The sequence below is a fragment of the Mus caroli genome, unplaced genomic scaffold, assembly GCF_978045245.1.
Source record: "Mus caroli unplaced genomic scaffold, Mus_caroli_1 scaffold_7, whole genome shotgun sequence".
NCBI lineage: Eukaryota > Metazoa > Chordata > Mammalia > Rodentia > Muridae > Mus > Mus caroli.
In genome coordinates this window covers 40,414,778-40,440,080 of record NW_028227262.1, presented here as the reverse complement: position 1 = coordinate 40,440,080, position 25,303 = coordinate 40,414,778, and the positions used below count along the sequence as shown (strand labels likewise).

General features: G+C 43.2%; 1 protein-coding gene across 15 annotated transcripts in view; it reads left to right on the top strand.

Annotated features, from left to right (window-relative positions):
* The window catches only part of Itpr1 (inositol 1,4,5-trisphosphate receptor type 1), a 338,511-nt gene that overhangs the window by 21,824 nt on the left and 291,384 nt on the right, over nucleotides 1-25,303 (top strand). For all 15 annotated transcript variants that reach the window (XM_029478979.2, XM_029478989.2, XM_029478987.2 and 12 more), the window contains exons 3-4: nucleotides 1,127-1,234; nucleotides 5,317-5,387. In XM_029478979.2, the coding sequence (XP_029334839.1) occupies nucleotides 1,143-1,234; nucleotides 5,317-5,387 (163 nt within the window). In that variant the 5' untranslated portion in view covers nucleotides 1,127-1,142. The remainder of the gene's footprint in view (nucleotides 1-1,126; nucleotides 1,235-5,316; nucleotides 5,388-25,303) is intronic.

Below are 25,303 nucleotides of genomic sequence, written 5' to 3'. Positions count from 1 at the left end.
TGCCTGCCGAGGAAAACTTGGCACCCAGAAAAGAGTTGAAGGGGAGAGAGGACATTTTACCCCTCCGCATCATTATAACTCTTGTGGCCTGTGCAGTAAATGATTTATTGGAGTCAGTAGAAGGGGAAAGGTTTCCAGAGGGCTCTGGGCTGAGAGGAAACCCCCAACACTTCATGCATCAACATCCCAGATGCAGAGGAAACGCAGGGAAGCTCTGCAGGCCACACCAGGGCCGCTGCTCTCCTCATAACTGAGCGTGTTTGCTAAATGTCAGTTCAACGGCTTGCAGTTGGCTCCTGTTCCTTCATGGTCATGGCCCGGGTGAAAGATGTTAGGAATCACTTCAATATTTTTGTATATATATTGTGTGTGTGTGTTTAATAGTTTCTGGGCTTTGTAGAGATTTCCTGGAATAGAGGAATATTTTTCTTGAATTACTTCTACCTAATCCCAGCCAGGGAATCTTAGTATTGATTAGTGCCTGAATCGGCATGTTTGGGCCTGGACCTGGCTGGGCAGGGGTCTTACTACATCCAGGAGTGTTTCCTGGTAGAGCAGGCAAGACTGATGCAGCATTTGTGTGGAGTGTGGGCTATCGGCCTCCGAGGCATTGTGATAATCACTCAGTCCCAGGTTTCCTTCGATTATCGTCATCTTGTTGCTTTGATTCCTTAACCCAGCCCCCATGGCTTTGCCAGACCTAAGTTTTTTACCAGGTGTTTCCTTTGACTTAGCATTCCCTGAGGCACGTTGAATATGTTAGTGTGTCCTACGTCAGACTTTCCAGCTCCTTCATCACTTCAGAGTTCTTGGCTGGGTTCCCTGGTGTCTGGGCCATTCAGTATTAGGGAAGGGTCCTCAAAGCATTGAATCTGACCTGGGTGTGGCCTTGTTAGAAGCAAATGCTAATGTGATTGGAATATCCAGAACTTTAATATGCAGGACAGAATGTAGTTGCAGATGTCCTCACTTGGCTCATGGAATCGCCTGCCTGTCAAACGCCTATTTAAATTTGAATTTTAAGTAATGTGCTGGGGGAAATTGAGCTAAGCCAAATCTTAGTGACATTTTTTCCCCCTCATCATGTCTCTTCTGCTAACAGTGTTGCATGGTTTACTTTGTCTAGGCTTTCCAACACGGACATGTCTGACAAAATGTCGAGTTTCCTACATATTGGAGACATTTGTTCTCTGTATGCGGAGGGATCTACGAATGGATTTATCAGCACCTTGGGGTAAGAGCATGGAAGTCCTGATGCGTCGGGGTTTGTTTAAGACATCATAACACTGATTTGTGTAAGATAAGACAGTTATCACATTAAGTGGCTCTTCCAAGGCTGCTTGAAAGCACAGTTAGCAAATCCTGCGTTAGTCACTTCACCTTTCACACAGAGACATTTCTGTCAGTTTCGAAAGAACAAAACCTTTTTAGTTAGGTCTCTATTAACTTTGAATGTATTATAATCTACTCTTCTTATGTAAGAGGGAACGTACTTAAGAATAGAGAATTTAAAAAAAGAATAGGGAATAATAAATATAAAGACTAATATACACAGATCCAAAGAAGTGCCTTTGGCTTTGTGGCAAAGCCTTTTGGCCTGTCTTTTCACACAACTACCCGGGTGTAATCCGAGCCAAGGCCATGACTGCGGCTCTGCCTATCTCTCACCTGTGAAGCAGACCCTTTTCTGCTAAGTAACCAGATGCACTTGGAAGTTTCAAATGGCACTAAGTTCGCTAAATCGTTTTCTCTTCATTTGTGCTTCCTCCAATCAAGTCATCCCTCAACCTGGGAGAATATAAACCTATGTGTGCCTCTCTGGTCATTTTCCCTTCTCCCTCCTACTCCTGCCATCTGAGGGAGGAAGTGTAAAGTGTAGTAGCCCCTGAATTCACACAGAGGCAGAATGCAGAATCAAGATGGCTCATTCCAGAATAGGCAGGAGTGGCCTAGTGTCTTTGTGTAGGAAGGAGTAGCTAGGCCCGGGTGGCATTGTTGATTTTGGCAAGACTTAGTCTCAAATAAATGGGGGCAGAAGGCAGGCTAACAGATTTTCCAAAAACCTCATTCTTACAGCAGCCAGAATGTCCGCTGTAATTACAGCTATTACTGGAAGCGTGCTTATTTTCTGGTATTTGTGCAGAGTGAGTGTTGTTAAGGACTCATTCAGGGTACTCTACCCCCACTGAGGAAATTATTTCAGATAACAGAATTATATCTCAGTTAGACCTGTGTTCTCATTCTAGAGAGTTTATTTTCAGAAGTCACCATGGCTTCTTCCTATGCCGGGCCTCTGTGTGTAGTTGACTTTACCCTGAACGTTTATCTACTGTGGCTTGGGGCAAACAGGCTTCCTGCTACTCTGGCCTCTGCAGTGATGGCCATCTTGGCTCCCGCCTTCCTCTTTTTATTCCCTGTGGTTAATTCACCCCATTCTTATTTTTCAGCATTGACTTCAGTACTGTACAGCAGTGGTAAGCACTCTGAGCCCGGTGGGTGTTCACTGTGTGCTGTTCTGAGTCCTGGGCCTCCCTTATTCCCCTAACTCCCAATCAGCCCTCTTCGTGGTGAGCACTGGGGTCATCTGTCATCACTGTGTGTGGAAATGACACCTGAGTGCTTCGGGCAGGTGCCTGCCTGCCCAGGTCTCAGAGCTCCGAAGGCTTGGGTCTCCAAGGCCAGGGATGCTAACACATAACCTTTGTAGGGCAGGTTTTTTTTCTGGTTTCCCTGTGTTCTCCCTGAGGTCTGGGTGCCTGTCAGACCTCAGCTCCATCATATACCTGCTTTTCCTCTGGGGCCTCTGACCTTATAGTTAACTTGGCTCAGATGCTGAGCCCCCCCACCGAGCCCCTAAAATCTTAGCCTCTGTCACGTCTTCCCTTTCAGCTCCATTATTTTATTATCACATTATTATTTTGAGCCTAGTCTGACCTTAAACTTGTAGTACTCCTGCCTCAGTTTTCTGAGTGCCATGATTATAGGTATGCACCATTCTTAAAATTCGTAGGTGTACATACTCTGCTTTAATATTTTTCTCAAGAATCATATGATGACTCCCTCATAAAGCTAGGATGTATGGTTTTTAAAACTCTGGGTGCTAATTCTTCCTTCAGATTTTCACCTTCAGGAATAGCTTACATAAAAACTGGCTTGGTTTGGGAAGAAAAAAAACCATTGATTTGGAAAGTTAAATTTGAATCCTCTTTCCCTTTCTTTGAAATGTGCTTAACATTTAAGGAGTACCAGTCATAGACACAACGAGTGACTTGTCAGTCTTAGTGGGACGTGGTGTCTGGCCCCCCAGCTCTATCCTGTTTATATAGATTATTGGGGGTTGCCTCTCAGTAACTTGATGCCTCATTGAACTTTAGAATTCTGGCAGGACCTTGGAGAGCCAGTGTATGTGTGTGGATCTACACTAACCTTTGGTGTGCTGCTGAACCGCCTCTGGAGCTTGTTAAGAACCCAACTTCTTAGATCACTTCCTAGAGCAGAGCGTCAGTGTGCCTGGGCCGGAGGGATGGGTTTTGATGGGGGGCCCTGGAACCGGTATATTTAGAATCAGAGAGTATCTAAACGTTCTCTGAGTTGAGAATCCTTGAGAACAATTTGTTTTACAACAAATTGTTGAGACAAGGGGAAAGTGAAATGGCATGATGTCATGCCATTAGCTGGCATCTCAGTGTTATTTACAATCTGTAATCAATGAGGCTGTTCCTCCTAGCATTTCCTCTTATTAGGACTTGACCAATCGTCCAGCTTTGCATTATGTATGTCCAGTGGGGGCCAAGTCCAGTGTCTGATACATAGTAAGTAAGTATTCTACCACTGAACTATGTCACTAGCACTGGATTCTGGGCCCAACCTTTTAAATATTGGGTCAACTTTGGTGACCTTTCTGAACTTATGTTCTAATTCCAGAGCCCAGGGTAGAGATTTTTCATATGTGCACATTATACTTTTCATTTTTGTAGAAAACCCTCAGGATGCTTGCTGACCACACTGTGACCATCCTGTGGCTCTTGTAGGTACATAGTTTGATTTTGTATTTTGAGGGCAAAGGTGGGATACTCTTCATACTTGGATTCACTTCCCTTGACAGACACTGAGCATCACGATGCCTTGGGCATCTTCTGAGCCACAAAGTAGGGAGCCCATTGCATTGTCTCCATGGAGCTTGGTTGGGACAGTGGAGGAGGAGAAGCAGGCCATTTTTAGGCAAGAAAGGCTTGTGTGGGGTATAGTTTACTTTCTGAAATGAGGATTAGAATCAGGGCTTTGAATGCAGGGCAGTTTTGGAGGAAAGGTCAAAGTTGAATATTTAATGGCCCCTGGCATTTGGAATAAGAGGCAGCATAGGCCAAAGGAAGAGATTCCAAAGATCCTAGCATAGTACCTGGGACTAAGTTCCTTGGTAATGTGTAAAATGAGCTGGCTCTCACAGTTTTAGGAACTTGGAAAAGTCATAGTGTCTCAGTGTCTCAAAAGCTCTATGATATGCACATATTTTTAGTGATGCTCCTAAAAAGAATTATGCAAGGTAAATTGGTTTTTAGTGAAATCAGAATTTGAGTTGTCTTTATGTAATCTGGGACTATTACTTATTCATAACTTGATTGTGCTTTTGAAACTCCAAGCCCTTCCAATTTGCACTGGGTTCCCTCCACCTAAAGATGCTCCACTCACTGGGTACTCTCCACCTAAAGATGCTCCAGTTTTCATCTCCCCACCTTTGTTTTGGCTCTTTCAACAATTCCGATACATCTTCCTCTGTCCAAAGCTTCAGAAGGCATCTGGCACAGATGACTCCTGCCTGTTCTTCTTTCTTCCTTCCTAGATTATACCTTATTTATCAGCCTGCTTTTATGGCTTCTATACTTAGGCCTTGAGCTCTTTCAGGGCCGAGGCTTGGCTCACTTTAGTCCTCATGTCAGGACTTGGTACAGTCCCTGGCACAGAGTTGGCTCTTCGCCAACTGTTAGTCAAATGCATTAACCTCTTCCTGTGTCTTCCAGACTCAGCAGTATTGTATGCTGTACGCAAATCTCTCACAGATGTGGTTCTGGGAAAAGTTGCTGCAGAGAACAGTAACTTGACCTGCCTATCACAGAGTGCTGGCCCTTGGGTTACGATTATTTCACTCCTTGCACAGGAAACCTCCTTGTCCAAGAGCTCCCTGCCAGAGGGACATGGCAGTATCAATTTTGCATAGGAAAAGTCCTGGACTTCTCCATGTTTACATACTGTTTATTGAGGGTTTTATTTTCCTAGGCTTGCTTTTGATACAGCATTGATTTGTTTTTCTTTTTGCAGCTTGGTTGATGACCGTTGTGTTGTACAGCCAGAAGCCGGGGACCTTAACAATCCACCCAAGAAATTCAGAGGTAAAGTTATGGCTTTGATGGAGTGGTCACCTTCACTTACTTGATTATTTAGAAAGGGTGTTGCTGGGCCTGTGAGGCCAGCTGGCCCTCTCCCCCGCCTTCGCTCCGTGCTTCCAGTCCTTTATCCTTTTCTGTAGCAACCTTAGGTTTATTTACTTGAAATCTGATTTTGAAAAAGATACTTAAGTCCTGGCTTTAAAACTTCTCGAAAAAATGCGTAAATAAATTCTCAGTCAAGATTGGCATGGCTTTTAGTAGGGCCTTAGTTTGTCTACAGAATAAGTATTGCCAAGTTCTAATTCATCTAAAAGCTTTTCATTAGCATAGCTATGTCTCCAAAAAAAAAAATGGGATTTAAGGGTCCAGTCACAAGGAGCATGTTTTTTTTCAGCAGATCTCATGATCCCTCTTGGGGCCTTGCTAATTCTTAGCTGCCTTACCTGGAATGAGGCATTCTTGCTTAGTTACTTCCACTTGAGCTATAAGGTACAGCAGGGCAGTGTTCCTATTAATGTTGCCTTCTATGACCCTGAACTTCTAGTTTTTCTCAGAAGGTATCTCAGCTTATTGCAGGGAGTATTTGAATGGCATTGGCATCTTAGCTGCCACGGCTTTGTTTCTGTCTCCTGTTGTGACAGTGGTAGGACGTGGTCCTCTGTTCGAGCCACATCTTAGAATTATCTGGGGAAGATTTTCAGTTCTATAGATGCTCTGGATTGATGGTTGGGAACTGTTTTTGTTTGTTTGTTTGCTTGCTTGTTTTCAGAATAGAATCTCACTTGGTAGTTCTGGCTGTCCTGAAATTCACTGTGTAGGCTAGACTGGCCTTTAACTCCACCTCCCTCAGTCTCCTGAGTGCTGGGATTAAAGGTGTATACCATTGCACCCCGCTCAGTACTGACGTTTTTAAGGCTTCCAAAATTGTTTAAAAATTACATTGTTTTGTTTATTAATTTTGTGTGTGTGCACTTGTGGCCATCTTTGGGTGAGGTCAGAGGACATCTTGATGGAGTTGGTTTTCTCCTTTCACCATGTGAGTTTCAAGGATTAGACTCAAGTGGTCAGGTAGAACCAGAAGGCATTTTTTTTTTAAATCCCTTACAAAAAGGAGAAATGCATGCTTATTGGAGTCCCACTGGGAGTGTATGGTTCAGACCCCTGCACACTAATGTCTGTTGTATCTTGAGTGCAAAGACTTGACCACTGGGTCACCCTGCTGACAAAACTGATTCTTCTTGCTAGTGGGCCTAGCCACCCACTTGACTGGTGGCCTGGTCACAGAGAGTTCAGCTCTTGCTGTTTGCAGACTCTCTCATTTGAGTTCTAGATTCTCTATGTTGACTGATTTAGAAAATGTTTGACTCCTCTGGATGAAAGCTAAAGAAATTAGGATGCAATGGAAGGCAGACGTTCAGGTGGAAAGGAGCCATCTGGATGCATGGTGGTGTTGTGCTGTATCCAGTTGGCACGAGGCTATCAGGAGAATATTTTCACCTGAAGATGAGGGAAAACTGTTTTTAAAAAAGTGAGTCTCAGAAACTTGAAGGAGCTCTTGCTTCTGCTGCGTTTTTCTTCATAACCCTTCCCTGTGTCTCCTTCTAAAAATCTTTAGTGGCACCGAAGTGAAAGATGTTATCTAACGGCCATAATGTCACTTAGAGAGTCAATTCTCCACCCAGTGTTGGCCATGTTGGTCACTGGGCTGAAAGAGGATGCTGCCTGTGTTAGCTCGGTTGGAGGTCATATCTCCTCTCTCCTGGGAAAGCATTGGCTAGATTCCTACCTCAGTGTGTCACCTGAGGTCACATGGCAAGAGGCAGGAGCGTGTAGGGGTTTGGATCTCAAATTTGGCTGCACAGAGAAATCACCCAGAGAGCTATGAAAAGCACTGATAACTGCTCCCACCCGCCGAGTTCCTGAGTTAATTGGGCATTGGGATTTTTTTTAAAGCTCCCTGGGTAATTCTCTTGTGCAACCATACTTAAGAACCATTGCTAATAGCTACAAGCCACTGACTTCCTTGCTGAGGGAAGGGCTAATCTAAGCTTGGCTTTTGCACCTGGGACACTGAGAAGTGATGATTGTCAGAGCAGGCGCTGGATCCAGGGGGACCTCTTGTTCCATCCGAGCCTCGGGGGTCAAGCAGGAAGAGAATTTAATGTAATGAGTAAAGTGAGCCAATGGCTATTCAGTATTGTTTTAAAAATATTGTTGCATATTAATGACTTTCATTTCTAAGTCAACAAAATTGTGCTATGTATGATTTGAAATTGGCAGACCTTGCAGAATACCTGACTTTTGGGCTAACTAACATAGGTTTCTTCAAGTCGCTTTTGTGTTGTGAGGTGTACGAGTATTCAGTTTGTGTTGATGACTATTGTTACCATGCTGTGCAATAAATCTTTTGAGTGTATTACTCCCATCTAAGTGAGATGCTGTAGCTTTTGACCAATACCCTTGCCAACCTGCCATCTTAACCCTAGGCCTTGATAACCTCTCTCCTACTGTCTGCCTCTCTGAGTTTAAGTTTTTAAGATTTCACTAATAAGTGATATTATTATACAGTATTTTTCTATGCCTGTCTCATTTCATTTAACATCATGTCCTCCAGGGTTTGTTTGTTTGTTTGTTTGTTTTATCACAAATGATCAAGTGGCTGTTTGGATGCAGGGTGAGGACATTAACGTAAATAGGACTGCTGCAAAGGATGTCAGAAGGTGTGTGTGTTCCCAAGTACTAGGGTCAGTGTGGGTCTCACTTGGATGTGTCTCTGGTGTCTGATTTGAAGAGACTGTTTTGAAATCAAAGCATCAGTCTGGTGGAGGCCATTTGGAAACAGTCAATCTCCTTTTATGTCTTGACTTAGTTCTACAGGTAGGAACCAGGCAGTGACTTGGCTTATTGACTTTCTAGGTAGTTTCTAGGCTGTGAACTGCTTTGTGATAGTGGGGACATCTGGTTCAAAATCAGTTGTGCTGCAGGCATCATGAATATAGGTCAGAATTTCCTAAGCTCTGAGTGCTAAGGTTGATTGCCCTGCATGTAGGTCAGAAGCCTGGGAAATCTGCCTCTGCAGGCTGTTGGAGTGCTGGAGACTTCTCCACCATGGGACTTGGGCAGGAAACACTTTCAATGTTTTTGAAAACATCTCTTCAGCTGTGGTGTAGCCTGTCTATGTCAAGAAGTCCTCCACGTCCCCACATGAAGGAAAAAGATCTCTCTTTTGGACAAGATTGTTGCCTTTCCAACTATAAGTACATTTTGAAGAACGAGATCATTTTGCTGGCTTAGAAACTGTGCCTGGGCAGATGAGTCGTTTGCAGACGGATCTGGTCATGGTTTCACTCATGGAGCCTTTGCAACTGCAGTTGAAACAAACACATATGGAAAAAGAGATGCTGGCGAGCAGCTTGATGGGATGATGAAGTCTTTATCCAAGTAGTCAGCAGAGCTATGCTGAGTCACTTGGGTCTGTGCTGGTTCTCAGTGCTGGCTCACCAACTGATTTCCCATACTGAGAACCATGATAACCTGTGCTTCAGTAAATGGGGATTGGAAGGAGCCTGTCTATTGTCTGCTCCCCATCACTTCTGACTTTGGGGAGTTCCTTCTGAGATTTGCAACCCTGGTGTTTAATCATACAGAACCTTAGACCAATGAGCCTTTCTGGGTTCAGAGCAAAGTTCCACAGATTTTTGCCTGTATGACCCTGACTAAAGTCACCTCTGTGTACCTGGCTACATCAATTTTAGTAAAAGATAGATGCGTGTGAAGAATGCAGTACTAGACGAAATGTTACCAGTTGTGACAAGGTAGGTGGACCTGGAAGACACTGGGGCAATGAAGCAAGCCAGGGACAGACAGAGAGACATGATGCTTTTACTCATGGGGAATCCTAAAATATCACCTCATAAAAATTTAGTGTAATGAGCTGTTGGAGGGCAACCTGGGAGGGGGATAATGATTGGACTGTAAAAAAGATTAAAGATAATTTTTTAGAAATTGAGAGTAAAACAGTGGTTACCAGAGGCCGCAGAGAGGTTAAAGGAGGAAAGAGGAGAGCGATTAGTTAGTGGGTACGAGGTTAGGAGAAACAGGTCCTGGTGTATTTTAGCATAGACTAGGGTAGCTATGGCTAATTATCACACAGGAAGCATTTAGAACTACCTAGAAGAGATGATTTTGGATATTTGCATCACAAAGAAGTTATAAAGGGGTAGGGCATGACCCCGTGATAGAATTCTTGCCTCAGATGTGAGGGTGTGGATTTGACCTGTGTAGCACAAAAAGAAAAGAGAAAGGAAACCATAACTATGTAAGGTGACAGATAAGCTAAGGGCACTGAGTAGAGTCCTATAAACATGAGTTGAAACATCACATTGTATACCTGCTAGGTGTCAAAGAGAAAGCAAAGCAGAAACATAAAATGAGAAGAAGAAGAAAAAAGAACAATGTAGTGCTTAGTAAGTCTTCATCATGCTTACCTTGTCTGTCTTACCTTATCCAGTCCCTAGATGGAACCCATAATCATAAATGGCATCAGAAGGCATGACTCCTTCAGTGACATGAGCATTGTCTACCATTCGTCTGTCTGTCTTTCCCTGTCGTGGGCCTAGGGTGTACACAGGACTCCCCAGCCTAGATTCCAGGGCCATTGCTGCTGTACTGGTTGAGTGTACTTGAGAGCTTGTTTGCCCAACTCGTAGAATGGGGCCGTGGATGTTTCCTTCCTTACAAAGGTAATAGAATTGAAGGTAGTGTGGCTAAACATAGTGTGTAGGACGGATGGTCCCCCGGTCCGGTCCCATAGCTTCTCTTTTGGACAGCAGATGCAGTAGAAGGAGTTAAGCACGGAGTGCCCTTGCTTCTCTCTGATGCTTTCAAGTACATTTCCAAAATGAATTTCTCCTTTCATGTGAGTTATTTCCTTGTCCACATCTCCTAAGCCCCCCTCCCCAACCCCCAAACTTTGTGTGTGTGTGAGGGAAACTTGTACATCTGTTTCCTATTAGGCAAATCTTTCTCATCGTCTGAATGGTTATGAACTGTGTCATTCTCTGTGATGACAAGAAATAGCTGAGATCTGGAGTCGTTAGGGTACCTTGTTTTTGTTCTTGTTTTTTTTTTTTTTGTTAGTATGCTACCATATGAAAGTGCTAGAGTCTATGCACAGTGGGGCAGAATCACTGTTTTCTCTGATGGGAGTTAGCTTTGCCCATAATATAGAAAGAATAAGGAAGACAAACATCAGATTGAAACCAGGAATAGAAACTTTGTGGTCAGTGAATTCCTTTCTCTGTATTATCTTTGCTCTTCCCATCCCTCCACATTTCTCCCCCTTGAAGATACTAAATATAAAAAGCACTTTCTCTAAGGGAAGATGGAAACTGACAGCCAGACCCCATTTTCCTCTCAGGCCTCTGCTCCTTTCACAGTAATAACCTCCAGGGTTGTTGGAGTAGAAAGAAGGGATTGCAGGCTTTGAGGGAATCAAACAGGCTTGTAGAATTGGTCACACCATCTATTGTGTAATCTCTTTTCTACACTGGGGCAATGGTCAAGTTTTTGTCCTTAAACTTTTCACTGTACTGGAACCACCTTGGCCTCAGAGCCTTGACCTTGGACATATGTTACCGTATCAGCATCAACTGAACTGCAGCGTTTAGATTTCTAGAAACTGTTGAGCTTCTGAAAGAAGCTGTTAGAAAAGAAGTTTACATTTGAGGTGGGAAGCCAGGCATGGTGGTGCTACATACTGGACTCCAGCACTCAGGAGACTGAGGGAGGAGGATGGTGAGGAGGGAGACCCTGGCCCACAGAGCTGGAGGGAGATGAAGGACAGCAGGGTAAGAAGGGGTAGGGTAGGAGAAAGGGGAGTTGGAAAGGGAAGAGTTGGAGTGAAGGAGACAAGCTCACATCCATGAATGGGGGGGGGGGGGGAGGGCCTGCATCAGGCTGCAGTGTGCAAGCAGGTTCTGGGTGTCTTCCCTGCCCTTGGGTTCCTTTGTTGTCCCACAGTGTGACAGATTTCAAAACCTGTTATTCCACCTAAGCTGCTGTATGACTAAGGCAACATTGTGCAGCAGCTGATGGCTTGCCTGGTCGGGTCAGGTGGTACGAACAGCAAGTTGAGTTGAACAGTTGTTTCCTTAGCTGGGTATGCTAGTGCAAGTTTTAATCCCAGAACATGGGAGGAAGAAGGTAGCAGGTTTATGTGTGTTTGAGGCCTACCTGGTCTACAAATCAAGTCCTGGCTAGCTAGGGCTGTTACATAGAGTACATAGAGAAACCCAGTCTGGAGAAACAAAAATACCCTCCACCCCTAAACAAACAAAAACCAACCCAGAAAAGAACCTTAGGGTTCTCTGGAGAGACTGAGCCACTACATTTATCACACTGATAGATCATCCAGTTGGTACAAAGCCTTGTCCTGATGAATGACTTCTTTCTAATCTTGCTGTGCAATCCACTTCCTTGCGGCAGGTCTTTATGTTCCCATTATACAGATGAGAAGATGGAGGCTCCAAGAAGTTGAGTAACTTTTCCATAGACAGTCACTTGTCCTTCCTAGGCTGGTTATCATTTACTCCACAAACATTTATTGGTTTCCTTCTCTATGCAGCTACAGGCCATTTATTCTCCAGGGACAAGAGTTACCAGCATCCTCTGGGAAGGCATCTGTTCCCACACCACAGCACTTATATATGCAAGGGGAAGAGAGCGGGCAGAGTACTTTCCTATGGGACTGGAGCAGAGTAGATAATGATGCTCTACATATGTGCCTTCTCTCTGGCTCTGTAGCACCTCCCCAGAGCAGGACACATCTGTTTCATACCTAATGCTATTCGGGTTAACAGATGTTAGGAACTGGTCCAGTGTCATGTCACGCTTGAATGCCAGAGTACTGAGGGCTGACCCTGTCCTTTTCCACCATTTGCCCTATAGATTGTTTTAAACCCCTGGCCTGAGGGTTCTGTAAGGGTATGGCCCTTGTCACTGCATAGCTTCTAATTGAGACTAGACAAAATGTTACTTCTCTGTTCTTGAATTCTACCTAGCTTTTATTCAGACTTATTTCAATGAAAAGCTAAGAGGGAAGGAAAAAAGAAGGAAGGAAGGCAGGCAGGCAGGCAGGCAGGCAGGCAGGCAGGCAGGCTGGCTTGGACCCTTTGTTACAATGAATCTTCAGCTGTTCCCAACACAAGCTCAGGAGTATGCATAATGTCCACATGATTGGGGCATATTTGTGGTGCCATTAAGGGTCTAGCCCAAGGCAGTGTAGCCAGTGTCTGAGCATTTCAAGTTGGGTGTGAGCTGAAAGTCTCTGGTTCCTCAGCTGGGCTCTGAGACACGACAGCCTGCGAGTCTAGCTCTTGCGATGAACATGGGAGAAGCGTTACTTTCCTCTGTGAGTTGGACTGAGGCCCAGTGCATAGCTATGGATTTGAGGGCTAAGCCTCTGGCCTTTTTCCTTTTGCCAGACCCTTTGTTCTCCTTTTCTAGAGTGCTTGCAGAATGTCAGTCCCTCTCTGAGGGGTCTTGGAGATTTAATAAGCTGTCTTAATGGGGGAAGGACTGAAGTGTTTTATATTTGGTCCATCCACTTTGTAATTAGCCTTGAAACTTCCTGGCAACGTTGGTAGGTGTCTCCACCAGGAGTGGCCTATTTCAGGGTCAGTGATACAAATAGTCAAAACCTACTTACTGGATCATAGACTCGCTTGTGGTTTAGGCCTAGGTAGGACACTGAGAAAAGGATGTCATGTGAGGCCAGAGCTAGAGGCTGATTGGCTACTGCAAACGGCTTCATTATCTTGGAGAAACCACTGTGTCTTTATGTGTCTGTTTCCCCATTTGTTAAGTGCAGGTTTAGTGAAATATCTCCCCATATCCATTCCAGCTCTAGACACTGCAGCCAGCCGGGACTGGAAATGGGCAGGTTCATATTTCACAAGAAAGCATTGGTATTCAGGAGCCTGGAGCTGCCTAGAAGTAGATCTCCTTTTCCCTGGGATTACAAGTTGTCTCTGTCTAGATAAAAAGGAAACAGACAGACTTTCACCCTGAGGCCAGAAGGAGACACAGCCAGGATCTTGGGTCACAAAGGTCTTTCAGGGTGATTCTAACAAGCCTGCTGGCTTAGCTTTCTTTCAAACCCTGTTCCTTTGCTGCACATTGTTTTAATTGTTGCTATGCAACATTCTCCCCTACCCCCCCCCCCCCTTTTTGGCAAGGCATTCAAGGAATGAACCCATATCTTATTTAGTTTTAAATACCCACATGCAAAGGGGAGGGCCTAACTTAAATTTTGTTTGTTCTTCTGATTTTAATCCATGACAGGAATGCAGAGCTTACTCTTTGCCTGTCTTGTTAGGTAAGGGAAAAAAAAAACCCATCAGTCTGTTGAAGGTACGTGTCAGAATCATGCCGTGGGGCATATTGAAGATATTGCCTATGTGTGAAGCTGCCTTGCAGGAGAGGCTCTTGCAACGTGTTCTTTATTCACAAAGTCAATTCAAATTTAATGAAAAGATTAGTAGGTTTTTATAATCTTCATTTCAGATTTGCTAGCTTATCTCAATCTTGCACCAACAGACTCCATTGAAAGGGAACAAAGCTGTAATTTAAATCAATTCCCTGGGCAACCTAGAATGCTTCCAGGGTGTTACACAATCAGTGGGGCTGGTTCCTGTAGCTTGATTATTGCAGGAGTCCCACACACTTCTTCCAGTAGCTCCCCGTGTGTTTCAGCCCACTTTCTTGAAGATATGAGATGTGTGCCTGTAGCCTCTCGTATGATGAATGGACACAAGTACTCTCCTGCTCTGAGTCCATTTAGTTTTGAATAATTGAGTCACCCTTGGCAAATAGAACTCAAGTGTCTGTTTCATATTCACTTACCCTAATAGTTAATTTACTTGTTAATGGGATTCATTTTCAGCTGTTTTATCCTGAAAATGTTCCCCGCAAAATAAATATGATTACCGTGTCGTCTAATTCAATCCCGCTGATGTCATGTGGCTTCTTCCATTCTAGAACAAATGGATTTTGAAATCCCAGCCAGAAGTAATTGGGTCAAATTGTCATATCATTGTATGGTCCTTCTGACAGCAGAATGTAGTGGTTGATTAAGGACTTTTCTTTTGGCAAAGGGTTTTTATAGTCCTGTCTTAAGGGCATCAATGAAGATGAACATGCGGTGAATCACTTGAGCCTGTGATAACTTTGTCCCTTCCTCGTTTGACAAGTGAGAAAATCGGACTGGGATAACTAGGGTGCTGGAGACAGAGAATGATGCTGTGTCAGAATTGGGATTGGATTGTACCCAAAGCTTCCTTTTGTTCTTTGGGGTCATGGATTAAAGCAAAATAAAGTTTTGTCCCGTTTTCCTGTGTTAATAACCTGCCTTCTGTAAACACAAATAGATGGTTGTGAATACTTTGTTCAGTCTTTACTTAAATTAGTTAAATCAATTTTTTGAATCTTACAGTTTCCTTTATATACATTTGTTTATTTCGTCTTGGAACAATTCTAGAAGGAAGTTGCTCTTCTATCGATGGAGAAGCTGATATACAAGAGGTACAGTGCTTGGTTTAAGATCATACAGCTAGAAATGATAGAACCAGAATGGAAATCCAAGCAGTCTGGCCCCAACACAACTACTTTGCCCATTTTTGTGTCCTTCCCAAATATGTCAATCAGAGCTGCGTTCATAGACTAGAGATATCTGCTAACTATAACCCTGACCTTCTATTGTGGTGTTTATTACAGCTGCCTTCTCCTTTTGTCTTTTCACCTAGATGTGGGGCATGTGGAAGTACCACAGATTGCCCTGCCTGTCTGGCCCCCACGCCTGTAATGTTGATCCTTAGCAAAAGCCAGTTGTAGAGGAGTCAGTGTTTTTCCTGGTATGATATTTTGTGGTTCCCAGCCCAACTGTGTTTTCATTGATGACATTTCAAGTCAACTGGCCTCTGGTCTTCTCAGTGTGCTGTCTCACGCTGTAATCTTTTTCCAAACTACAGAAGTCTGGTATTCTATAAGAGGTTGTCTTCTTCCTGGAACTTTGGGCTGTGTTTGGTCTCATTTTTTGCTACATGTTGGATTTTGATTAGCCCCCAAAGGCTCATATTTGAAAGGCTTGGGCAACAAGGATGTGGTGGTGCCTTTAAGAGGTGGATGTGGTGGTGCCTTTAAGAGGTGTGGCCTAGTGAGAAGACTTTAGGTCTTTGGGGTGGGGAGGGGGAGTCTGGGGTGGAAGGAGAGATGCTCTCTCCTTTGTTTCCTGCAGAGTTGACTGTCCCACCACAAGCTCTTACTCTTACTGGAAAGTACTGCTCTGCTGCAGGGACAACCAGTCATGAGCTCCAAAACTGAGCCAAACAGTTCTTTCTCTTTATAAATTGATTATCTCAAGCATTTCTTTTCATGAGAGGAAGTTGATCCATCCTCAGAAGGAATTTGTTTGTTTGGTTGGTTTTTCTTCTTTTTTTGACTTCATTATGTTGACTCTTCATTGCCCCTTTGATGCTTACAGTTTCAAGATGTCTTGGCTGCCATGTACCTGGTCTTCTGATATGGTCATAGGTGCAACCCTGTGATTGTTCCTATTTGAGAGCTGGGCACCTTCTCTGTTGAGAGGGTAGGAAACCAGGCCAGACTTGGATTTGAACCCACATCTGGGAAACTGCAGAGTGTCTGTCTGTAGAGTGAATTTGTAGAGTTGTGTTTTTCAGGGACTATCTGGGGCCTCTTGCTTACGTATCAAATTGAGCAGGCATATTGCTCAGAGAAAGTTAACACAGGGCCAGCAAGAGGTGAGGTCTCAGATAAACTCTAGCAACACTTCTCATCCCCCTCCTGGCCACACACCCCTCCCTTGTTGGGCACTCCCACCATTGTGCCTGTGCTTGGACCCTGTTTCATCCCTCTCACTTGACCCTAGAGGAGTCACAGTCAAGCTGAGGGTGCACTTGGCTACTTGAAGCTAGATGGTTACTTGCTAACTCTGGTTTGAATTGATATCTTGTGTCCCAAGGACAGTATATCTGAGGTGGGACTCGGGGCTTTGTGTTTTTAACAGATTCTTGAGCTCCTGCAGGATGCCTGCAGGGACAGTGATAGGTGCCTTCCCCTAGTCAGGTCTGTGGGACTTGGTTAACAGTGAGCAGAGTGCTTTAACTGTACAGAGCTTGGTCCTGAACAAGTCCTGACTTGTTATTCCTGCATCCAGTTGTTTCCTTTGATTCAAAAGGGACTGAACATCTGTTGAGGATGCAGAGAGAATGTCTGCTGTGGGACAGAGGTTAGGTAGATGTTCTCCTTTGACAGGCTCTGTTTTTGCACCAAAGGACCCCAGCTGTTTTTCTGTTTGGCTTCCTGTGGAAACCCTATGGTTGGGACAAGGATCTGCAAACAGCTGGAGAGAGTGCAGATTGAGAGGTCATGCTGAGAGGCTCTTGGGAAACCAAATGGGTTCAGTCTAGTGGTGGAGAGGGTTGCAGAGGAATGGAGAGGTGGGGTTACTGAGGATGTGAACCGATAAGGCAGAGCCAAAGCCTTCCAAGTTAAGGTCCTGCTGAGGGTGTTTGTAGTGAGTGAGAACAGTGCTGTGGACACCAGTAGAGCAGATCTGTAGGAGTCCCAGCGATGGGCTCAGCTGTGGATTCAAGCCTTTGCTTTGACTCTTTACCAGCCAGGTGGCTATGGACAAGCCTGGTAAGCTTTCCAAGCCTTGGCTTCCCTACCTGGTGTTGGTAATAATTAATAGTACAGTCATAGTGGTACTGTTTCAGGACGAGCTAGTTAGTGTGTGTGAGATCCTGTCCACGTGGGCGGCATAGGTTAAGTGTCACATACCTAGAAATGACTGAATATGTGGTTAGCAGCTTCCAGGGGATCTCTCAGAATGACCCAACATAGCTCTTGCTGTCTTCTAAAACACTGATCTGTTTTAAAGGCTCTATTCGTGAACCCATAGACTAATTTTTTTTTTTTTTGAGACAGGATTTTCTGTGTAGCCTTCGCTGCCCTTACTCTGTAGACCAGGCTGGACTTGAATTCACAGAGATCCTCCTGCCTCTGCCTCCCCTGTGCTGAAATCAAAGATGTACCACCATTATTACCTGGCTATGCAGACCAGCTCTAACCTTACTGAATTTTATTGATTTTTATTGAAAATGGCAGTCGATAGGATGGACATTTTATTTTATTTTATTTTATTTTTTATTTTTTATTTTTTTTTTTTATTAATCAACTATGTGAATTGTCATTGCTTCTCAGTATAACTCAAAGTAAGGAAGCACAAATCAACCTACTTTACTCTTTTTTTCCTATATGTGGAACCTTGCAATTCTATTTGAATTTTAGAATCATTTTTTTTCTTTTTTTTCTTTTTTTTTTAATATTTTTATTACATATTTTCCTCAATTACATTTCCAATACTATCCCAAAAGTCCCCCATAGCACCCCCCACTTCCCTACCCACCCATTCCCATTCTTTTGGCCCTGGCTTTCCCCTATATTGGGGCATATAAAGTTTGCAAGTCCAATGGGCCTCTCTTTCCATTGATGGCCGACTAGGCCATCTTTCGATACATATGCAGCTAGAGACAAGAGCTCCAGGGTTCTGGTTAGTACATCATGTTGTTCCAACCATAGGGTTGCAGATCCCTTTAGCTCCTTGGGTACTTTCTCTAGCTTCTCCATTGGGAGCCCTGTGATACATCCAATAGCTGACTGTGAACATCCACTCCTGTGTTTGCTAGGCCCCAGCATCGTCTCACAAGAGACAGCTATATTTGGGTCCTTTCAGCAAAATCTTGCTAGTGTATGCAATGGTGTCAGCGTTTAGAAGCTGATTATGGGACGGATCCCTGGATACAGCAGTCTCTAAATGGTCCATCCTTTCATCACAGCTACGAACTTTGTCTCTGTAACTCCTTCCCTGGGTGTTTTGTTCCCAATTCTAAGAAGGTGCACAGTGTCCACACTTTGGTCTTCATTCTTCTTGAGTTTCATGCGTTTATCAAATTGTATCTTATATCTTGGGTATCCTAAGTTTTGGGCTAATATCCACTTATCAATGAATACATATTGTGTGAGTTCTTTTGTGATTGTGTTACTTCACTCAAGATGATGCCCTCCAGGAGGATGGACATTTTAGACGGACACTGGGCTTTAGGGAAGATGTCAGCTGGCATTTCCTTCCACAAGTCTTGATCAGCCTCAGTACATGATAAGTCATTCACTTGTGGCAGTAATCCTGTCTTCTGTGTGGAATTACAAACTTAGCAGAGAGAGAAGAGGAAGCAGAATTTCTCTCGTCTGAACAGCAGGCCAATCTGCTCTTTCTCCAGAGCCACCAGGGGCTGCAAATTTAGAGAGGTGTAGGCCATTTGGCTTGCTCTATCTGGCTCCAAGGGCAATCACACTTCTAAAAGTGATTACTTCTTCTGCAGTATTGACCATAAGTTGACAACTCTCTCTCAGAGCTGTGTGTGGCTCATACACGTGGCCAAACATATGCTCCTCTCAATAGCGTTGGTTTGGAGATAGTTTAGGAAGAGCATCCACCAGTGAGGAAAACAAGCCACAGCTCTTTGGAGAGCCATCCTTTTCTCCCTTTCTCCTTGTGAGACCAATAGCTGCTCATCAATATGAAGAAAACTAATCTGAGTAGTTGTGCAAATTAAAGACAATAAGCTCAGCAATTATTTTTTTGACTAATGTGTAATTTTTTTTTCCTGGACTTGTATTTTTCCAGGTACATTTCTGTTCTACTTTGGGTGCCTCTGAAATGTCTGGATGTTTTATGCTGCTAAAATTATATGGGTCTAAAAATGTTACTAGTGATGACACTCACATAGAAGCTCACTTGGGCTCATGCTAGCAAATTGCTGCAACTGGGCCCTCTTTCCACCCCTCTGCCACCCCACTAATGTGGTATTGGAGGCAGAGGGAAGAAAGAGAATTATCAAGTTCAGGTGCAGCCAGCAAGCCTGTCATGAGAATTTTGTTTTAGTCTTGTCGGCAGAAAAGTAGTGGGGTGTTGTTGCCATAGTTTCAGTGAAAAATTTGACCTTCGCTATAATAACATACAGTTAGAGAGAACCAGCTAACTGGTTTTCTAAAATTAGTATTCTCTAGTACATAAGGCAGCCAGAACAGAGTATTTAATTAAATATTATTCCAAGGCCATAAAGCCCGAGGGAATGCAGTCCTCTGACCTGGGCAGGGGAGGAAGGAAGCCCATAAGCCCTCTTGATTGGTCTTTTGGAAGCTGGAGAACTGGAGTGGGGTTTGGGGTTGTTTGTTTTTGTCTTGTTTTTTGAATATCCTCACTGGTTTTATTTTTGAGAACTGTCAGAAGTGAGTTTACACAGCTTGCTGAGAGAGCCGAACAACACCCTACAACTCACAGAGCAACCCGGCAGGGCCTGGAAATGCTGCCGGGCTGGACCGGGGCGCTGGCAAGGTCACTCCTTCAGGTCAGGGAGGGTTTGCAGGGAAGGTGGATACTTCCTGAGTGAAATCTTGGTGTTATGAGCAGTTCCAACTTGTTTCTAAACTCATACTCCTTTGAATGTTTAATGTGTCATTAAATGGATTCAGCATCTCTCTCCGTGTTGTAAGTAGAGCTGTGTTCTGCCTCCTCCAGCTCTGTAGTCCTTCCCTCACTGAGCAGTGATCCAGTCCCAAACCGTGATCTGTACATAGATTAGATAACATTTGGTATCTCTCACCAATTCCAGTTAAGAGCTACATGAGTTTATTTATTTATTTATTTTTGAACTTGACTGGAAATATTGGAAATACCATTATTCCATGTTTTGTAGTTCCAGGATGAGGTTTCTCTAATCTGTTGCTGCCTTTCTTGTCCTTTTTCCTTGGCATGGTCATCCCAGTGTAAGCCTAGCTATGGTGGAAATCGGACCTTGAGTTCACAGGCCTCCCTATTCCTGAGATTACGGCCTAGGCCAGCAGGTCCAGACCAGGCACAGTTGAGGGCTGGAGTTATCCCCAGGGTTTGGTGAATTTCTCTTGTGACCGACCGTTCCACACAAGTTGCCTTTAGTAAGTTTTCTCTCCTATAGTTTTTATGGTTTAGCTTTGTAATTTTACCTTAGGATGGTTATTAGTAGACTTTGAAGGATGGAGTTTATGTGTGGGAAGATGGATCACCTGTTTGCCTCTCCTCTCCCTTGCGATTTTGCTTGTTTCTGTACTGGTGTCTCAGCTGTGGTAATGGAACATTCATCCCTAGGAAGACTTGCAGAAAAGCAGCCCCCTAGGTGAGTGGATTGTAAAAGCACCTGCCTGCTCCTGAGGCTGTCTACCTGAATCATTCGGAATGGCCCCTGCCCTGCAGGAATTAGAGTCTTAGAGTTAGGGCAAGAAACAAGTCAGAAGTGCTCAGTGGATTGTTCTAGGGAGTGTTGGAGCTCAACCATGCTTTTATTCCATTAGGTCATTGTGTCCAAATAATTTGAATCCATCTCAGTAATAATAGATTAAAAAATGCAATTAGAGCACTCACTGGAAAAGCTAGGCATGCATTCTAAAGCACTTCCTGGTTTCCATTATGCACATGTCCTCAGGCCCTTCTGTTAATATGGATAATGGAGTTGCTATTCAGTAAACCATCCAAGAGGTAACTTGTAACAGGCTCGCTGGTGGAATGTTCAACTAGAAAGCACTCTTGATTTGAGGGTGATCGGCCTGACCCAGAGACTTTATTGGCTCAGATAATCTCCACTGAGTGACACAAGGTACTGGAAGTTAATGATCTCCCCATACACCCTTACTTCTGTGGCCTTACTTTCTTCCATGTCCTTGTCCAACTTTTCCTTTGTTCCTTTGTCCTGTGTGCTTGTGGTTTTGGGGAATTGAATTTTGCAGGTTAGTCCAAAGATGCCTCAGCTGTTCAGTTTCCCCCCTATGTGAAGACTTACTACTGGTTGAGAGTCTCTCTGTCTTTAAAGGGCTGTCTCTTTTTAAGTCAATATCGTAAGTTTATTTTGCTTTTTGAAAATGTACTGTCATCTTAAGCGTTCTTATTTCATTAATTCCTGAAGGAACGTGTGTGTTCCCCAACTTCCCTCGGTGACATCCCGCTGCCGAATCCCCAGAGCCTGTGATTATGTCTCTCCTGTGGTAAAAGAAACATCACAGATATGATAAGGACCCTGAGATGGGAAGTCCTCTCCTATTTCCAGTTGTTCTCTGTAAATCGCAAGGGGCGCTGAAGGTGTAGAGTTGGTGAGGATCAGAGCTCTGAAGTTTGTGGCCCCCAAGCAACAGAGGGGTACCCAGAAAGAAAGCCTGAGGAAAACTTTCTCCTGAAGCTTCATAAGGAACTCCCCTGCCTACTTCCAAATTTAATGTGGTGTGTGTGTGTGTGTGTGTGTGTGTGTGTGTGTGTGTGTGATGTGCACCAGTGCATGTATGCACTTGGGAAAAGCAAAGGTCAGACGTTAAGTATTCCTTGATAGCTTCCTACCTTATTGTGTGAGCTGGGGTCTCTCAGTGAGCCCCTGGGATACTCCTGCTTCTCCGGCTCTGTTCTAGGATTACAGCTGCAGCATGCTAGCTTTTGCGTAGATCTTGAGAGACTAAGCAGTCTTTCAGCCTCTTAGTGTTCTCTTAAGTTGAATAATTAATTTGTAAATTAATTTACTCTTTAAATTAAGTTGTTAAGCATCATAAGCTATTAAGTGCCCTCTAAATACTGCTTAACTTGTATCCTACACAGGATTTTCTGTTCTTACTTAATTTTAATTATTTTCATGTCTGTAGTATAATTTGTTTTCCATGGCTATTTAGAAGTCTTGGTGTTTGTGGCTTCATTTGGGGCTAGCTGTGTGTGTGTACACATTTGTGTGAATGTAGAGGTTAACCCCAGGTATTGCTCCTCAGAAGCCAATCGCCTTGCTTGTTGAGATAGAATCTCTCACTGGGACCCATTCTGCTAGGCTGGCTGGCTAGACAGCCTCAAGGATCTGCCCCTCTGCATGTTTCCACTGTTGGGATTGCAAGTATGGCTGCCACCATGGCTGTCTTTTTATGTGGGTGTTAGGTATTGAACTCAGATCCTCATGCTCTTGACTATGCTATCTGAAGCAGTTTTATATTTCCAATTATATAAAACGTTTCTGTTTGTTTATTTATTTCTATAATTTTAGGCTGACTGAGTTTCACTAGCTTTTTCTGTCTGTTGGATCAAACATTGTTGAAAGTTGTTTAAGATTTTGTACTATTAATTTTTGGGGAATATGGAACTGCTCAACATTCTAACTGTAGTAGTGATGGCATGGATTTATGTGTGTGCTCAGGTTCACAAAACTATGTACCAAGCAAGACAGTGAATGGCCCTACACATTACATTTGTAAAAAGTTAAATTTCAACAGTGGATTATGTCCGTTTGCCCTACAGGTTTTTTTTTTTTTTTCTTTTATGTATAGGGAGATCATACTAATGCATGCTAAGACTGAGACTGTTTGTCATTGGGAAGGGCATTTTTGTTGTTGTTGTTAATGCTTTATATACTAAGGCTTATTTTGGCTTATGCTAAATAAAACATTGGCATCAACCCTTTTTGTATTTTTGTGGGTATAACTTAAATTATCTGCCATATTTTAGAAATGTGTCTCATAAGCTGTATCTGAGCAGATATTTAGAAGCCATCCCATCTTTGCCCGCTCATTGAAATCTTCAGTTCATTTACATTTGTTGAGGACATCAGCATATTTAGGGTTAACTTTTTGTATGTGTTCCTTTTGTTTGTTTTCTTGCTCTCTTTCTTTGAAGATTTTTTTTTAAATTCCTATTTCGCCTATTCCATGCCTTTAAGCTGTGTTGGATGGGGTTTAGACTCTGTGTGTTTGTCTTAGAGATTGCCCAGATGTTTTACTGTGCACGTTTCATTAAGCCTGAAGTTGGTGGCTGTCACTCTTTCCTACAATGTCAGGACAGTGAGGACATTTATGCTACTGTCCCCTACTCAGAATATGCTTTTATTGTTCCTAATGATAGGGCTTCTTGTTGATGTTTGCTTGGCCTTGCAAAGTAAGTATAATTTTGTTTTATATTGCCATTTTAAAAAGTTGGCCTGACTTTTGTTTTTACTAAAGCTGTGTTTCAGATAATTCTTTTCTGCTTCCAGAAGGTCCCGTAGCTCTGGGGAATCCTGAAAGTACTGAAAGTACAGTCATTTCTTTGTGTCTTTCTCTTTTATCCTTAAGTGGCAGTTTGCTTGGTAGAGATTTGTAGATTAAGAATGCCCCCCCCCCCCCCCCAATTTGGCTTCTTTTGTTTCTGTCTTTTCTCTTTGCTGACCTTCAGAGCTTCTCTCTTGCTGTGATTTTTGCAGTCTTCCTCCTGGGACTGCAAGCGCTCCCTTCCCTCCCTTTGTTATGTGCACTGTTGGGGAGATTTCCAGACCCCGGGTTGGTTTTTGTAAATAATCCTGAAGAACTAAGAACCATGCAAATGCGCTCTAGGTTTAGGATATCTTCTTCTTCTTCTTTTTTTTTTTAAATTTTTATTCTCATTTTTGCTATCTAGTTTGAACTTTCCTATTTCACATAATCTATTCTTGTTTACTAAGTCTATCCTATGATCATTAGAGAAATTAATTTTGTATATATTTTTATTTCAAAAAATTATATATTCTTCTCTAGGTGTTGATCATTCTTGTTCCTCCATGCTTCAAGCCTTCACTTTATTTTCTGTTCCATAAAGATTTCCTAAACTAGTTTATCTGTCACAGTTGTACTAGTTAATATAGGGTATTTATGTTGCAATTTTAAAGCATCGTGTTGTGCTTTTGATCACTTGCTTGTGCATTTTTTGCATTTCATCTATGAGCCCTGGCTTGAACTTATACTCCTTCAGAAGGAATGATTTTCTTCGTCTATTGCGTGAAGTGCTGCCACCAAAAGATTTCTTGAAATCAAGTTTTTAGGTTCTTAATGTTTTTTGTTTTATTTTGTTTATTTTCTATCTAAAAATCTACAGATTTCCAATGTGGCATGAATTCTTGTGACAAACCAATATGAGGGCGCACCCTAGTTCTAAATTATTATAACTGTTGCCCCCACCCCACTCCCCTGTGGGCACACTGAATGTAAAAAGTAAGTTACTATTATATAGGGACAGACTTGTTTGGTATTTACCATATAAACTGAGTGTATGTACTCAAGGGTTGCTCCTCAGTATTTGACCTTGAGTGGGCTGAAGACAGCCAGAGATACCTAGGGTTTCTAGAATCCCTTAGAAGTAATGCTTGCCTAAGGGTAGGCTTGAGCCCCTAACAGCTTCTCTGGATGCTTTTAAAGTGTGCTTTACTATTTCCTCAAGCTTCTTGTTTGAGTTGAGAGGCTCATTCAGGGTTCCCCATCTGTTACACTCCAAGGAAAGGAAAAGCAAACCTGTCAAGTCTTTTGTTCACAACAAGTTCATTATCTGTATGAAGGAAGGCAGGGTTACCAGGGGCGCCTCCAATGTAGTACCGTAAAGATAGAATCTTTAGAAAGAGTCTGATCTCTTGTTTTTGAATATTCAAATTATAGGAAAGGGACTCAAGTTAGTCTTGGGTTAGATTTACTCCACTAAATCAGTCTCACTTCAGGCTCAAGGATTATGGGGTTCTGTGGTAATATGGAAGCTCACATGGAACTCCGCACTAATACCAGGTCAAACTAAACTAAACAAGCAGATAAAAGAGTGACTAGCTAACAAAAGGTGCTATGCAGATAAGATATCCCCTGCCGTGGATTAGGGCTCTAGAAGGTTTCTTTTATCTGGTAGGGGTGCTTTTCATTACAGTCAAAGAAGAGGTCTATCCATCTAACCATGGCTTAAAGCATAGGGGCTGTTAACTGTTAGGCAGAAAGCTACAGTGATAGGCTCAGTA